Below are 16,060 nucleotides of genomic sequence, written 5' to 3' on the forward strand. Positions count from 1 at the left end.
TGAATTATAACCATAAAAAAGAAATACCATTCACCACACAACTCTTCTATGTATATACTCAAAAAGAATAGAGTATCCAAACAAAAGTTTGTACATAAATGCTCATAGCAGCACATTTGTCATCACTGCTACTTCACTGATCTGAATCAGTCTTTCAGACAGAAGAGAGAGAGAGAGAGAGAGAGAGGTGTGTGGAGAAGGAAGGAGGCACCAATACATCTCCATGCCAGACCTGGGGACTCAAGCCCAGGTCGTGCAGCTGCCTTCCCATAGCAGCACTACTAAGCAGCTGGAATGTCCATCAGCAGTTGGGTAATAGAAGTTATAGCCGGGAGTCAGGCGGTAGCGCAGTGGGTTAAGCAAACGTGGTGCAAAGCGCAAGGACCCAACTAAGGATCCAGGTTCGAGCTGCCAGCTCCCCACCTGCAGGGGAGTTGCTTTACAGGTGGTAAGCAGGTCTACAGGTGTCTATCTTTCTCTCCCCCTCTCTGTCCTCCCCTCTTCTCTCCATTTCTCTCTGTCCTATCCAACAACGATGACATTAGTAACAACAATAATAACTACAACAATAAAACAAGGGCAACAAAAAGGAATAATAAATAAATATTTTAAAAAAGAAGTTATAGCCATCATATGGGATACTGGAGTTTTCTGACAGAGGCACAGAGACTATGAAAGAGATCATAGTACTGAAGCTTCCTTCAAGTGGTCAAGGACTTTCGGGGTGTCTCTCTCCTTCTCCGGCAGGGTGGTCTCCAGGGGAAAAGTAACGGGCTGGTTCTTTCTCGCTCACGACAGGGGTGACACGAAGTAAAAGACACCAGGGGACTCTTAGCGTGCCTAGAATCTGAGTACAAGAATCTCAGAATCCTAGAGTCTGTTTATTAGCAAAGTGGACATGAGTTAAATAGAAAAGCAATGAAGTTAATTATTGTTGAAATATGACAGAAATTACAGGTTTCTTAACAGTCAGCATGCCCCTAAGGTAGGCTGGTATGACAGGAATTGATGAGATACAAGACAGTTATTCTCCATAACACAAGCAACTTAATTATCCAAAGGTATTTGAGAGAAGCACAGGGGTTAAACCCGTAGGGTGAGACAGAGAGAAGATGAATATCAAAAGGCCATATAGTTTGGAATTTCTCTTGTCTGGGGTCTGAGGTGTGTGATGAAGTGTGTTCTTCTGTGATCAGAAGGTGACTTTGAATAAGTGAATCTGTGGCCATGTGGCCTGCAGTTAATGGAGGGAAGTATTGGGGTTTCTGTGGGCCTGAGAGTCAAGAAGGAAAGAACTAAGTCTGAGTTTCCCCCCTTTTGCTCACCTCGGTTGAGAGAGACTTACCAAGAGGTTATCTTCTCAGACCTCCATCCAGAGATGGGGGTGGTTCTCCCTAATCTCTATCAGGCTTACACATGTTACCAACAAAGGACATTTGAACCTGGGTAACACATATGGCAAAACAGCACGCTATCCAAGTGATCTAGTTCACTTGCCTGTGGACTGTCATATAGCCATGAAAAGGAACCAAGTACTGATAAGTATTACAGCATAGATGAACCTTGAAAATATGCTGAGTCATGGTCAACACAGATGTGAAGTGCTTTAATTTCATTTCCCTATTTTTTTTCTTTTTAACTAGAGCACTGCTTATAGTTGGTGCAGGGGATTGAATTTGGGAACTCAGAGTCTCAGTCATGAAAGCCTTTTGCACAACCGTTATGCTATTTCCCCAAATAACTATTTTTAAAAGTATTTCTATTTTTAAAAACTATTTTTAAAAGTAAAAGAGCATCACTCTGGTACAGGGGATTCTTAGAATCCCCCCCAAATTTTATATTCAACTAATCTTCTCCAGTCCATTTACTTAGTTTCTCACCTTTAATTTTTTTTTTTCCCCTCCAGGGTTATCGCTGGGACTTGGTGTCTGTATTACTGCTCCTGTGGCCACTTATTTTTTATTATTTTATTTTTTGGGATGGGATAGAGAGAAATTGAGAGAAGAGGGGATGATAGAGAAAGACAGACACCTGCAGACTTGCTTCACTGCCTGTGAAGTGTCCCCCCCCCCCCCCCCGCAGGTGGGGAACCAAGATCCTTGCGCTTTGTGTGCTTAACCTGGTGTGTTATAGCCTGGCCTTGGCTTGTTTGTTTGTTTGTTTTGTTTTGTTATTATTGCAGGTTCTCTTTCTCTGTTTTCACCTGTGATTGACAGGGAAAGGGGGGGGACAACAGAGTATACCAGGAGTGGTGGGATCATGCAGGTCTGTGAAATCCTAGTAAAAATTTTTTTAAAAAGTTTACAAAAGAAAAAGAGGCCAGGCAGTTCAGCCTATTATAGCACACACATTACAGCTTGCAAGTTCCTGGGTTCAAGCCCCCAGTCACCATCTGCATGGAGGAAGCTTCATGAGTGGTCAAACAGTGCTACAGGTGTCTCTCTCTCCCTTTATCTCTCTCCTTCCCTCTCAACTTCTCTGTCTCTATCTAAAATAAAGAGTCTGGGGAAGTGGCTCAGCAGTGTAGTGCCTGCTTTGCATGCAGGAGGCCCTTGGTACATTTCTTCACACCACACTAAGAACACTAATCTAGAGTGGTGATGCTTTTAGCAACCCAAGTTGCTAAAGGAACTCTAGGCAGATATCACTTTTTGTCTTCCTCATTCTCTTTGCTTTTGAATAGTCTACCTTTCTTCCAACCTTATGGCATTGGAGTTAAACCTTTCATGGGCGTAATGATATTCCTGTGATTATCAGATGGAGAGCTTTGCAGGTAGATTTGAGGAGTGGCAGATGATGGCGGGTGGAGGGGAGGGAGAAGTCACCCTTCACTGCTCCATCCTATTCAGAGTCTTGGGGCTCAGGCTGGCCTGGCCAGCACTTTGGGAACCCTACCCAAAAGGGTGGCCTATTTATATTACCAGGGTCAGGATATGGCCTAGTTCTCTCTCAAGGATCTTCTTTCCTACTCTTGAGGCTCAGGTGGATATTTCTGATGCAGAAATTGAGATGTGGAGCTGGAAGAGACACTTCCTCTGTCTGTTCCTTTCAGAGTTATTCAGTGGGTCATTAGAGACCCAGCAGTCCCCAGACTCAGAGAGGGCAGAAGAGCTGAACACAGAAGCCAGAGGAGGTGGTGGTAAGAAATCTTGGCAGATAGACCGATGGAAAGATGAATAGGGAAAGGTCAGCCAGGAGAATACCATGAGCTTGAGCTATGAGTCAACTAACAGCGGGGCAGCCTTTATCCTTGAGGTCTCCCTGGACTGGAATGAATTGATCATGTGCCACAAATTCTGGACTTGGAGATTTTTTGACTTGCATTTGAATTTGGGGGCTGCTTTGAAAGAACTGAGTGATCTGGAGCCAGGTGGTGAGCCACCCGGTAGGGCACAAATGTTACTATGCATGCAGACCTGGGTTCAAGCACCTAGTCCCCACCTACATGAGTGAGCTTCATGAGTGGTGCGTGTCATTGAAGGTGTCTCTTCTATATTTCTCTGTTTCTCACCCTCTATTAAAAAAAAAAAAGGCTACCAGGAACAGTGGAGTCATGCAGGCACTGAGCCCTACCTATAATGCTGATAAAAAAAAAAAAAGAGGAAGAAGAACTGTATGATCTTTGGGAAATAACTTCAAATCTCAGCTTTCACTTTGATCCTATCAGCACAGGTTTTGACTTCAGGTTGACACCTACACAATGTTGGGTTAATAGTCATCACTTTTGCATCTCAATTGCCTCATGGGTAAAATGTAGGCCATAACACCCTAGACTTGCCTTCATGGCTAGATAAGGTAATGGATGGGAAATAGAGTCCATCAATAACTCACAGAACAGCAGTGAGTAGGGGGTTGGATCTGTCTCCCACTAGATGCTCAGAGACCTCCCAGAGAACCAGTTTTTCTCTGGAAGCAAGGGTTCTTCATGGGCCTCTGATGAGATAAGGTACAGCTTTGTACAAATATGAGGGACTTTTCTTTTGATCTTGGTTTTTTGTAACATGAATGTGATACAGTTATTTTTGTTCTCCAGTTCACCCCTCCAACAAAAGCTGAGTAAGTGCTGAATTGGCAAGAAACAAACAAACAAAAAAAAGGAAGGTGAGGGAAGAAATGTTATGCTTAGGAGGAGTTGCTCAAAGACCTGAATAATCCCCACTTCCACTAGTTCTCACTAGTTCCAAGGAACAGCTAATATCTAGCAAGGGGAATGAGGACTAGAGCAGGATGGGCAGGTGAAGAGAGGAGTCCACAAGCTGCCCAAGGCACGGGAGAGCCTTGTCCTGAGTCCCCCTTTCCTCTGGGCTTCCCTCCATGACCCAACTGCCTGTGAGTCACCCTTGAGTCAAGAAGTGTTGCCTTCCAGTACTTTCTACCTGGCAGTTCCTGAGCAGATTCAAGTCTGCTCAGGGTTGGATTCTAGAGAAAAATAAGACAGGAACTGTGATGTCCCCTAACAGCTCCATCAGCCAGCACTGAGCTCCCCAGATCAGCGTCTCCCCTTAGCCCCACCCCATTCCTCCATTTCCCTCTTATAGTCTGGGCTGGGACATAATGCAGGTCCTGGTTCCACCAAGAGGCTGAATCACAAGTGTCCTTCCCTGGAAGTTCAGGCTGTAGGGTGGACCAGGGAATGTTCTCATAGATCATTGCAGGTGGGATGACACCATGGCAGTGAGCGGCAGGAGCAAAGCAGGATTCCACCTCTGGAGCCAGTTAAATAACCCAAGAAGTGTGTGTGTAGTTATAGCAAGAAGAAATATATAAGCCATGGAAAAGACAGCCCAGCAAGAGTGCCTTAAATGAAAACTTAGAGATCACAAAACCTCATTGAGATAATTCAAATTTACATTTGTTAGTTAGGGTTGGAGAGTGAAGCAGTTAAATAACCAGCACAAGAAGCCAGATTTCTACTGCTACCTCCCCCCAATCCTGGCCTGGATCTTGCTGAGTGAGCAAGGCATGTGGGCAACATATCATGGTTTTAGCCATAAGTTTCGTGGGCTCTGCTGCTCCTCCTGGGTTGAGTCCTGGCCCTTCGGCCTCACAGTTCGTGCTGGTGAGGAACCTGCCTCAGGTCTCCGTTGGCATTCTGTATCAGCTCAAACATGAACTTCACCTGGTTCTCATAGGCTTGGACTGAGATTTTTTCATTGATTCCATGGATGCTGGTGAAAGAGATGGGGTTGGGGTAGGGGTGGGGGGGGGGGCCCGCTGCTAGAGCACAAGTGTTTCTACAGAGCTTCTGATCCTCCATCCCCTGAGCCACTGGCCTTTGATTTTCTGGGACAGGAAATGGGCAAAGTGGGATAGGCCAGGTTCTATATCTCTGGCTAAGAACTGTGGGGGTAGATGATAGAAAAGAACAACACCACTGATGGTCCAGGAGGTGGCTCAGTGGATAAAGTATCAGACTCTTAAGCATGAGGTCCTGAGTTCAATCCCCGGCAGCACATGTGCCAGAGTAATGTCCAGTTTTCTCTCTCTCCTCTTATCTTTTACATTTATAAATAAATAAAATCTTAAAAGAAAAAAAAATAACAACACTACCAGTTTTGTTTGTTGTGTGCACGACCCAAATTCAAGCCTGGCTGCCCCACTGCAGTGAAGGAAGTTTTGGTGCTGTGGTCTCTTTCACTTGCTCTCTCTTAAAAATCATAACAAAAACCAAAACAAAACAACAACAAAAACACTACTGGGATGGGGTGTTTCAAAATCACTTTCTACTTTGGAATCCATTTGATAATTTTTCCTGTGTGGGCATGCTTTCTTTCCAATTCTTATGCCAGGGGTCCCAGTTAGGCTCACCTCTAAGCCAGGCCAAGGATCCCCCCTTGCCCTCCCCTCTTCCGCAAGGTCCCCACATTACTAGGGGCAGAAGAGAATGAGGACAACTGTCCAGGATACCTAGGGGTTCTCTGCTTCACTCTCAGAGCTAGTGTCCATCTACCTGCCTCCCCACCACAAGCCACCATACAGCACAATGAACAATCCAAACACATGTGTGACTAAACTCAAAGATGAAAGGAAATAAAGTCACTACCTACTCTCCTTTTCCCTGCAAAAAAACAAAACAAAACAAACAAAAAACTCCATGAGGGGACGATAGGTAGCACAATGGTTATGCAAAGAGACTTTCATGCCTGAGGCTCCAAAGTCCCAGGTTCAGTCCCTCGCACCATCAGACAGAGCTGAGTAGTGCTCTGGTAAGAACAACTCCATGAAACCTACTCTTAAGTTCATATTCAAATATGTTCATTCTGTTGGCAACTGACTGCAGTGAGGGAGCCAGGTCTGAAGAAACCAAGGAGCAGAGGGAAGAGGAAGTCAGCACTCCCATACTCTAAATAAAGACTGGCAGAAGAACCTAGGATATAGCAATCCCATATAGCAGTCAAAATTGGTGATTGAATTTATGGAATTCACACTCAGGGGTCCTGATTCCAATAGTCATTATGTTCATTTCTGAGAAACAATGGCCAATTAATTCCCACACATTTGGGGGGAGGAGCTAGACTTTGCCGGCAAGGAAAGAGAGCCATTGGGATTCTACAGTGGATACACTTTAGTTTATGCAGAAGAGGGGTGGGGGCTGAACTGTCAGAGGATGGGCAGGAAAGGGACAGGTCAGCTGCCAATGGCCACTCCCCACCCCTGTTCACACCTGTTCCACTGACTCACCTCTGGAAGTCTCTAGGCTGCAGGAAGACTGGGTTAAACCTGTAGATGCTGGAGGTGAGGTTTGTGTAATGTCGGCTATCTGTATTGCCGATACAAGTACCTAGAAGAGGAAGAGGAAGAGGGGTGGGGCCTTAAGTGTGTCATTAGACTATCAGGACAAAGAGCAATAGCCGAGTCTGCAGGTGGGAGCCCATAGTTATGGGTTTTCATCTTCAGGGACCCATTCTCAGCCAGAGACATGCATTCTTCTCCCTGGGCATCAGTGACATTTTCTAAATGGGCAAAGTGTCCTATCTCACCAGGAAAACCAATGTTTTCACTTCATACCCCACAGCCAGGCTGTTTCTGAAATCTAAATATACAGAGGTTTAGGTTTTTTATTTTTCTTTTTCCCTTTCCACAAAGGTCATGACTGGGGCTTGGTGCCTGTACAACTCTACTGCTATGGCAGCCATTTTCTTCTTTTCTCTAGGTAAGAGACAGAGAGAGACAGAGAAGGAGTGATGCTATAGCACGACTCCACTGCTCATGATGCTTTTTCCCCTTTGCAGGCTCTCACATGTGGTGATCTGGGGCTAACACCCAGGTCCTTGCACATGGTAATGTGTATACTCTACCTAGTGAGCCACCTGCTAACCACAGTTCTCATTTCATTATTGCCTGAACTTTCTTCAGCAGGACCCCAGGTCAGAAGTAAACACACTCCAGGGAATGTCACTGCTTGAAAGGCAATTCTCTTAGAGCAGAGTACAATTTGTTTTCACTGGAGAGTTTAAAATTTTTCTCTGAGAGTCCAACCTTAAGTTTGGAAAGTCCTGGGACACCATCCAGTGTCCCTTCTGAAAGTAGTAGTAGCTCTCTCCTCTCCCTTGCCAGGACTGGGACTTGTTCCCTGTAGGAATGTTCTTTGGGAAAAGATCCCCTGGAATGTCAATTAAAATATGTGGTGGTGGTGGTGTGTGATCTGAGACAACAATTGGTGTTTTGTTCCCAGTCTGTTTTCAAATGCCCAACTCTGGGGATTTTACTCTCCCCCCCATCTTTTTTTTTTTTTTTTTCTTCCCTTGTAAAACTCTATAACCCACTAAGAAATCATGCCAGGTGCCTCAGAAGGGAGAAAGTAAAGTAGATAGTCTCTCAAGAGTCACAGAGGTGGGTCTGGGTCTATGAGACTCACAGCCCCCTGGGTAGTTGGGAGCCAGACCCTGCTCTGGGGCAAGAGTTCAAGAAGGCTCCAAGGAGGTGCAGACATCAGTGGGAATGACTGCCTGGTGTGTTCCAGGAGGTGGGATCACACCTGGAGTAAAAAACTCTACTTCCCTGACAGGCTAGGGAACCAGAGGCCCTCTTTAGCCTGAAGAAAACTGTAGCTAGGTCAATAGTGGTCCTTCGGTGGCTGCAAAAGGCCCCAAGGCCTGAGCCAAATGGGAATGCTTTAGAGCTTCAATCTTGTCTGAAACAGAAGGTTTGATTCATACTTATTGGATCATTGAGGCCATCAATTCCACAATTATCTCCAATTCTGATTAACCCAGATTACTGGAATTGGTACCAGGGAATCTGCATTCTAGTAACTTCCTGGGAGACTTCTTCTACTCTGAACTCTGAGAACTTCTGTCTGCCCAAGAAGACTTGGAAGGTGAACTGTAGGACTGGGGGAGGGTAGAGAGACACTGCTACTGGGCCAGTCTATGACAGGAAAGGTGCTGGGTGGTGGTGGTAAGGGGCCTGGAAGTGCCCCTGGGCTGCAGAATCTGAGCCAGTACCCTGGAATGGATCAGCACCAGACCTGAAGGACCTTGGTCTGCTCCAGAGGACGGGCAATCCTGGGCCAATCCCCATTCCAGAATGTTTGGCTTAGGTCAAGCAAGGACCCAGGGTTGCCTGACCTCATGTATTGTTTTTGTTCCTTTCCTGTTTGCTTCCTCACTTCTACTTAGAGGGGAAAAGACTATTCCAGTCTCAACAGGAGGGGAAGTGGCCAGCTGTTTACAGGCAGAACATCTGGGCTGGGGGCATGGCAGGGGACACTGGAAGAGAAGCAGCTGCTGTCACCTTTTCCCAACCACAGCTGATTGATTACCTGGGACAACAATGTCAACTTCTGGGAAGACAGACTTCAAAGTCTGGCGGAGTAGCTGGTAGCCCAGGGCCTGATCATCAGAGGGGCTGACAGGCAGAGGTTCGAAAGAATTCAATACATGCATCTTTACCCGCTCATCAGCCACCACCTTCTTGACAAACTCCAGGACCTTTAAGCAGGAGACAAAGGGAGTTTGGTTTCTTCTTTCTTTCACTTAGTTTTGATTGGAAAGAGAGAAATTGAGAAGGGGGGAGGGAAGGAGGGAGGGAGGGAGAGAGAGAAAAAGAGAGAGAGAGAGAGAGAGAGAGAGAGAGAGAACCAGGTTTGAAATGGATGTAATGACTTTGCTTCAACTGAGTCTCAGGTGGTGAAGGTGAGGGGGTGAGTGTCACACACTTTTCTTTCCTTCTCCCTCTCTGAGCATCCCTGCTTCCTGTTTGCAACCCACTGTACTGGAGCCAGGAAGATGATCTCAACACAGACCAAAAAAAAAAAAAAAAAAAAAAAAGAATAAAAAGACTGGGGAGTTGGAGGGCTGGTATTCAAATTTTCTCTCATTGCCTCTTTTCCTCAGGAAGGAACCTGAGGAAGCTCCTAGAAATTCAGTTTGAATTCAGAGCTGAATTCAGCAAGTCTTGGTCCCAGGCAGGATATAGACCAGACCCTGATGATTAGGTCAGGTGGAGTAATGTGGGAGGCTGACTTAAGGTGGCCCCCCAAATCCACCAAGCACACAGGAAAACCTAGTACTAGTCTTATACTTACTTATAATTTTGTTATTGTTGGAGTTTCACCACTCCAGATCAATTTTTTTTTAGGTAGAGAAACAGAGATATGGCAAGGAAAAGATACCACAGCACCTCCAGTGTAGTGGGGGGGGCAGAGATAGCTCACTGAGTAGGGTGTCTGCATTGACATACTTGTAACCCAGGTTCAAATGCTGTGGCACTATAAGAAGCTGTTTTGAGTCTCTGTCTCTATGACTCTATGAATGAAAAGTCTCCTGAAGCAGTGACATCATGAATGTGTGAGCATCCAGTCATACCACACATACCACACCCCAACCCAACCCCAAACTACTGCTCAGAAAGAGGGGTACCCGTCCAATAGCTGGGGTTGTATGGACTTGTGGAGGGATACAACATCAAGAGCACTCCCTTAGAGTCAGTATCATCTAGAAGAATACTAGGATCTGAAGCTGGATTTAGGCTTTTATTTTTAGCTTAGAAATCATTTTTTGATTGATGGGGCTGCCATGGTGTCATTCTTTAAGTACAGAGCATTGCTCTGGCCACTGTTTCCTCTACCACCCCTCCCTTGCACCAGCCCTGCTGAATAAAATGCATCTCTGGAAATGTGGAGTGTGGAAGCTGAGAGACACTAGCCATCTGAGTCAGTCATTTTTTTAAAAAATAATTTTACTTATTTATTTTCCCTTTTGTTGCCCTTTTTTTTTTTTTTTTAGAAAAAATTCTTGTTGTTATTGATGTCGTCTTCGCTAGATAGGACAGAGAAATGGAGAGAGGAGGGGAAGACAGAGAGGAGGAGAGAAAGACAGATACCTGCAGACCTGCTTCACCACCTGTGAAGTAACTCCCCTGTAGGTGGGGAGCCGGGGGCTCAAACTGGGATCCTTACACCGATACTTGTGCTTTGCACCACTTGCACTTAACCCCCTGTGCTACCTCATCCAACTCCCCAGAAGCAGTCTTAAATGGTAGTATCTGCTTCAGCATAATGACCCTGGCAACCGAGGACTTAACAAAGATCCTGCCTTGTTTGTTGGACCTCTGCAAGATCAGCAAATGTCTCTCCCAGTTTCAGATCTACTTCCAGACTCACTCTTAGGATCCCTGGTCGGAATTGGACCCTTCTAGTATTATGGTTTTTTTTTCCCTTCTTTACCAGAGCACTACTCAGTTCTGGCTTATGGTGGTGTGGGGACTGAACCTGGGACTCTGGAGCCTCAGGCATGAGTGTCTCTTTGTGTAATCATTATGCTATCTACCCCCGCCTCTATTATGCTCCAAAAACCGAGAGGAAAGAAAGACTTATTCAGGAAGGAAAATTGGGTAGAACATTCTAACATCTCTCAAACTAAGTCTAACAATGATTTCTATATGTTTTATTGCTTAAGTAAATATTGGATTGAAAATCAAAAAGAAGGGCTGGGGAGACAGCATAAAGGTTATACAAAAAAAAAAAAAAAAACTTTTGTGCCTGAGACACCAAAGGTCCCAAGTTCAATCTCCAGCATCACCATAAACCAGAGTTGAGCAGTGCTCTGGTAAACACAACACAACACAACAAGAAAAAAAAAAGGAAAAAGTCACTCAAACTAAAAAAGAAACTAGGGCTGCTTGTGCCAAATCAAATTCCTGGCTGGTGTGTGTGTGTGTGTGTGTGTGTGTGTGTGTGTGTGTGTGTGTAATGGGTGGAAGGTAGGGAGGAGCAATCAAACCCCACCTACCATGTCTCAAATATCCTAATATAAGAATTAATATCATCTTTCAGTATAGTCTCCACTCACCTCCAGGTTCCTGAAGTTATTGCTTATATAAGGTAGGTTGGGACTATGACTATTGTCCCCTGTGCCAAATCATAGCTCTCCATTCCTAGAAAAAGGAGGCATATGTACTGCACCCTTTTAATGAAAAGGTGGAGAAATCTAGGTTTCCCACTCACTGAGAGGCCAACATCTGACTTAAGGCAGGCTCTGTGTCCACTCTGTCTCTCTGAGAGACAGAGAGCCTGAGTGAGAGAGTGATACTGAAAGAGACAGACCACAGCACTGAGACTTCCTTCAGTGTATTGGGGGCTGGGCTTGAACACATGACAAAGCAGTGAGCTATCCAAGTGAGCTATTTCCCTGCCCCATCTTCCTCATTTCTATATTTCTGGTACCAACAACAAGAAAGACAGACAATAGACATTGCTATATGGAATTTTAAAATGTGATTCTAAAACATAACAGTGGGAGCCAGTTCATTCAGTAGCATGCCCAGGGTTCCTGGGGCACCGCTGGCTGGGTCTCTGACTGCAAGATGTGTTTCTTCAAGATGAATTTTGAGCCAAAATTTAAAGCAAGAGTGCAACACTGCTACAGAGGAGGCAAGAAATAGTTTGGGGCTGGGGAGACAGCATAATGGTAATATGAAAAGTCTTTCATACTGAGACTCTGACCTTCCAGGTTCTATCCCCAGTACCACCATAAACCAGAACTGAACTGTGCTCTGGTAAAAAACAAACAAAACAAAGTCTGAATGTGGGAGGACTTCTGGAGGCAGGGCTACAGAGCAGCAGCAGCTGTGTTTCTCTCCTCTCCTCTCCTCCCTCTCCTCTCTTCTCCTCTCTTCTCCTCTCTTCTCCTCCCCTCTCCTCTCCTCTCCTCTCCTCTCCTCTCCTCTCCTCTCCTCTCCTCTCCTCTCCTCTCCTCTCCTCTCTTCTCCTCTTCTCTCCTCTCCTGTCAACTAGAAACATCTAAGGAGACCACCTGGGATGCAACAAGACAGGACTAGAATGACTTTGAAAACCCACCAAATCACCAGTGAGTGCAAACATGTGTGGCTCATGGACAGAGAAAAGCCTAAGGAGAGATTCTTAGGGCAAAAGCCCATATCTACTCTGGAGCAGCTGGTAACAGTCCAGCAGTTTACTGGTTGAAGCGCCACCTTCAGTCTGTTTTACTAACAAAAAGACTGCTGAAGGGAAGAGAGGACTCACTAAGGCTCACCAATTGCAACTGTGAATCTCCATCTCTACTGCTCCTCAGAAGCTGGAACAGCAGCCAGAAGGCCCTGTGCCGACAAGGGGGAGTAGAGAACTGGCCCAGAAACTCAGGAAAAGTTCTATACCCTGGTGGGCTAGAGGTGGAGCTGTATAGTGAGAACCTTTCCACACTGTTCTCCTAATGAATTGGGGAGACATGGTGAATAACTGCTAAAGAAACCACAGAGTATATATGGGACAAGGGCCAAGTACTTTCAGCTTGGCTCTTGCTGCTGGAAGAGCAGCTGAATTGAGCCTGGTGCTTTGGATCATCAGGGCGTAGGAATCTCTGTGCAAACCACTGTGTTATTTCTCCTTCACCCTGACTTATCTCTTGGTCAGGAGTGAGTAATTAAGCTAAAAAGCCTACTTATAGTTAAAAAGCCCTAAGGCTCCCATAGCCTACAAGGAAGAAAAAGAACAAAGGAGGCTTTAACAGCCACTGTGATCAAACTCAGGGACTAGAATAATATTGAAACAACTGTTTATTTCCACAACTGTGAACTATTTAAGTACCTTACTTAGACGCAAGTCAATCTAGGAAAGAGTTCTCAGTAGTTTGAAAGGTACTGAGAGAGGGACCTCATAACATACTACATAGAATGGTTAAACCATGAAATACTGAAGAAATGGACCAGTACAAAAGTCCACCTAAAAGCCCCCCAAGGTTGAAGCACAAAATAATGAGGTCAACATTCAAACACTAGTTAAGAAAATAGTCACAGGAATGAGTAAAGAGTTTGAAAGAATTGTTATCAGAAGGGGAGTCAGGCTGTAGCACAGTGGGTTAAGCGCAGGTGGCGCAAAGCACAAGGACCGGCATAAGGATCCCAGTTCGAACCCCGGCTCCCCACCTGCAGGGGAGTCGCTTCACAGGCGGTGAAGCAGGTCTGCAGGTGTCTATCTTTCTCTCCTCCTTGCTGTATTCCCCTCCTCTCTCCATTTCTCTCTGTCCTATCCAACAACAACAACAACAATAAAACAACAAGGGCAACAAAAAGGAATAAATAAATAAAATAAATATTAAAAAAAAGTGAAAAAAAAGAATTGTCATCAGAAATGGGAAAACAACAAATGAGACTCTGGAAGAAAACACTAATTATCTCAAGGTAATTAAAGAGCTGAAAGCTGAAATAGCAGAGCTAAGAGCACAACTAGCTGAACAAGCTAAAACAGTATCAGAATAGGGTAACAAAATAGCAGAACTATAGAAAACAGCAGAGGGGAGAGAGAATAGACTAAATGAGGCTGAAAACAGAATTAGAAAGATCAAAGATGAATTAGAGAAAACTAAGAAAGAAGTAAGAGATCTCAAAAAAGATTAAGAGATACTGAAAATAACAACAGAGACATATGGGATGACTTCAAAAGAAATAACATACACATTATTGGCTTACCAGAGGAAGAAGGGGGGGAGGAAGAAAGAATTTTACAGGAAATAATAGCTGAGAACTTCTCTAATGTAGACAACATAAAAGGCATAAAGATTCAAGAAGCCCAAAGGGTCCCAAACAGAATTAACCCAGACTTAAACACTCCAAGACACATCATATTTAGAATGAAAAGGAATAAGCATAAAGAAAGGATCCTAAAGGCTGCAAGAGAAAAACAAATAGTCACCTACAGAGGAAAACCCATATGATTAGCAGCAGATTTCTCCACACAAATACCAGAAGCAAGATATCTATCGAGTGCTCAATGAGAAGGGCTTTCAACCAAGACTGCTGTATCCTGCTAGGCTGTCATTCAGAGTAGATGGAAGCATAAAAACCTTCTCAGACAAGCAACAGTTGAAGGAATCAACTATCACCAAGCCTGCCCTGAAAGTAGTTCTGAAAGCTCTCCTATAAAGAGTCAGACCACCACAAATATGCCATATATCAGAACACTCTAAAAATCTACAAGAATGACATCAAAATATCTTCAATCTATGATATCAACACATGACAATGACCTGAATTCACCTATTAAAAGACACAGAGTAGGAAGATGGATCAGAAAATACATCCCAACAATATGCTGTACAGGAAACCTAACTAACTCAACAAGACAAACACAGACTAAATTGAAAGGATGTAAAACTATCATACAAGCCAATGGCCCACAAAAAAAGGGCAGAAACAGCTATTCTCATATCTGACATGATAGACTTTAAAATCAATAAAATTTTAAAAGATAGGAATGGACATTACTTAATGCTCAGAGGATCAGTCAATCAAGAGGAATTAACAATTATTAACATCTAGGCACCCAATGAGAAGCCATCTAAATACATCAAACATCTACTGAAAGAGCTACAGCAGTATATTAACAGCAACACAGTAATAATAGGGGACTTCAACACCCCACTTTCTCAACTTGACAAATCATCCAGGCAGAAAATCAATAAAGAAATGAAGAAGCTGAATGAGGAGATAGATAAACTAGAACAATTAGACATTTTCAGAGTCATTCATCCCAAGAAACTGGAATACACATTCTACTCAAGTCTGCATGGGTCATTCTCAAGGATAGATGCCACAAAGACAGCATCAGCCAATTCAAGAGCATTGAAATCATCCCAAGCATCTTCTCAGACCACAGTGGTATTAAACTAACACTTAACAATTCACAAAAGGTTAGTAATGGTTCCAAAATGTGGAAGCTCAACAGTACACTCCTTAACAACAACTGGGTCAAAGAGGAAATAAAGGAGGAAATCAAAATGTTTTGAGAGTTCAATGAAAATGAAGACACAAGCTATAAAAATATTTGGGACACAACTAAGGCAGTACTGAGAGGGAAGTTCAAATCATACAAGTACACATTAGGAAACAAGAAAAAGGAAAAATGACCTGATTACACATCTTAAAGACCTAGAAGAAGAAGACCAAAGGAACCCTAAAGCAACCAGAAGGACAGAAATAACTAAAGTTAGGGCAGAAATCAATAACATTGAAAATAAGAAAAGCATACATAAGATCAATGAGAGTAAATGTTGGTTCTATGAAAGAGTGAACAAAATCAAGAAACCTTTAGTCAGACTCACAAAACAAAAAAGGGAGAAGACCCAAATAAGTCGGATTGTAAATGAAAGAGGAGATAACACAACAGACACCACAGAAATTCAACATATCATGTGAGGCTTCTATGAACAACTATATGCCACCAAGCTAGAGAACCTGGAAGAAATGGATAATTTCCTAGATACCTATGAACTCCCAAAATTAAATAAAGAGGAACTAGATAATATAAACATGCCCATCACAGCTAATGAAATTGAAACAGTTATCAAAAAACCTTCCCAAGAATAAAAGTCCTAGACCAGATGGTTTTACAAATGAATTCTACAAAAACCTTCAAGGAAGAGTTAATATCTCTAATTTTAAAAAGTCTTCCAGAAGATTGAAGACACTGGAATACTCCCTGCCAGCTTCTATGAAGCCAACATCACCCTGATACCAAAAGCAGACAGGGACACAACCAAAAAAGAAAACTACAGACCAATATCTCTGATGAACATAGATGCTAAAATATTGAACAAAATTC

At 43.8% G+C, this 16,060-nt stretch overlaps 1 protein-coding gene across 1 annotated transcript in view; it reads right to left on the reverse strand.

Moving 5' to 3' along the window:
* Positions 1 to 4,830: 4,830 nt before the first annotated feature.
* The window catches only part of PM20D1 (peptidase M20 domain containing 1), a 38,524-nt gene continuing 27,294 nt past the window's right edge, over positions 4,831 to 16,060 (reverse strand). The window contains exons 11-13 of the mRNA XM_007523122.3: positions 8,765 to 8,933; positions 6,682 to 6,781; positions 4,831 to 5,168 (exon numbers count right to left, since the gene is read on the reverse strand). Of these exons, the coding sequence (XP_007523184.1) occupies positions 5,045 to 5,168; positions 6,682 to 6,781; positions 8,765 to 8,933 (393 nt within the window). The 3' untranslated portion in view covers positions 4,831 to 5,044. The remainder of the gene's footprint in view (positions 5,169 to 6,681; positions 6,782 to 8,764; positions 8,934 to 16,060) is intronic.

This window comes from Erinaceus europaeus, chromosome 19 (assembly GCF_950295315.1).
Source record: "Erinaceus europaeus chromosome 19, mEriEur2.1, whole genome shotgun sequence".
Classification (NCBI taxonomy): Eukaryota; Metazoa; Chordata; class Mammalia; order Eulipotyphla; family Erinaceidae; genus Erinaceus; species Erinaceus europaeus.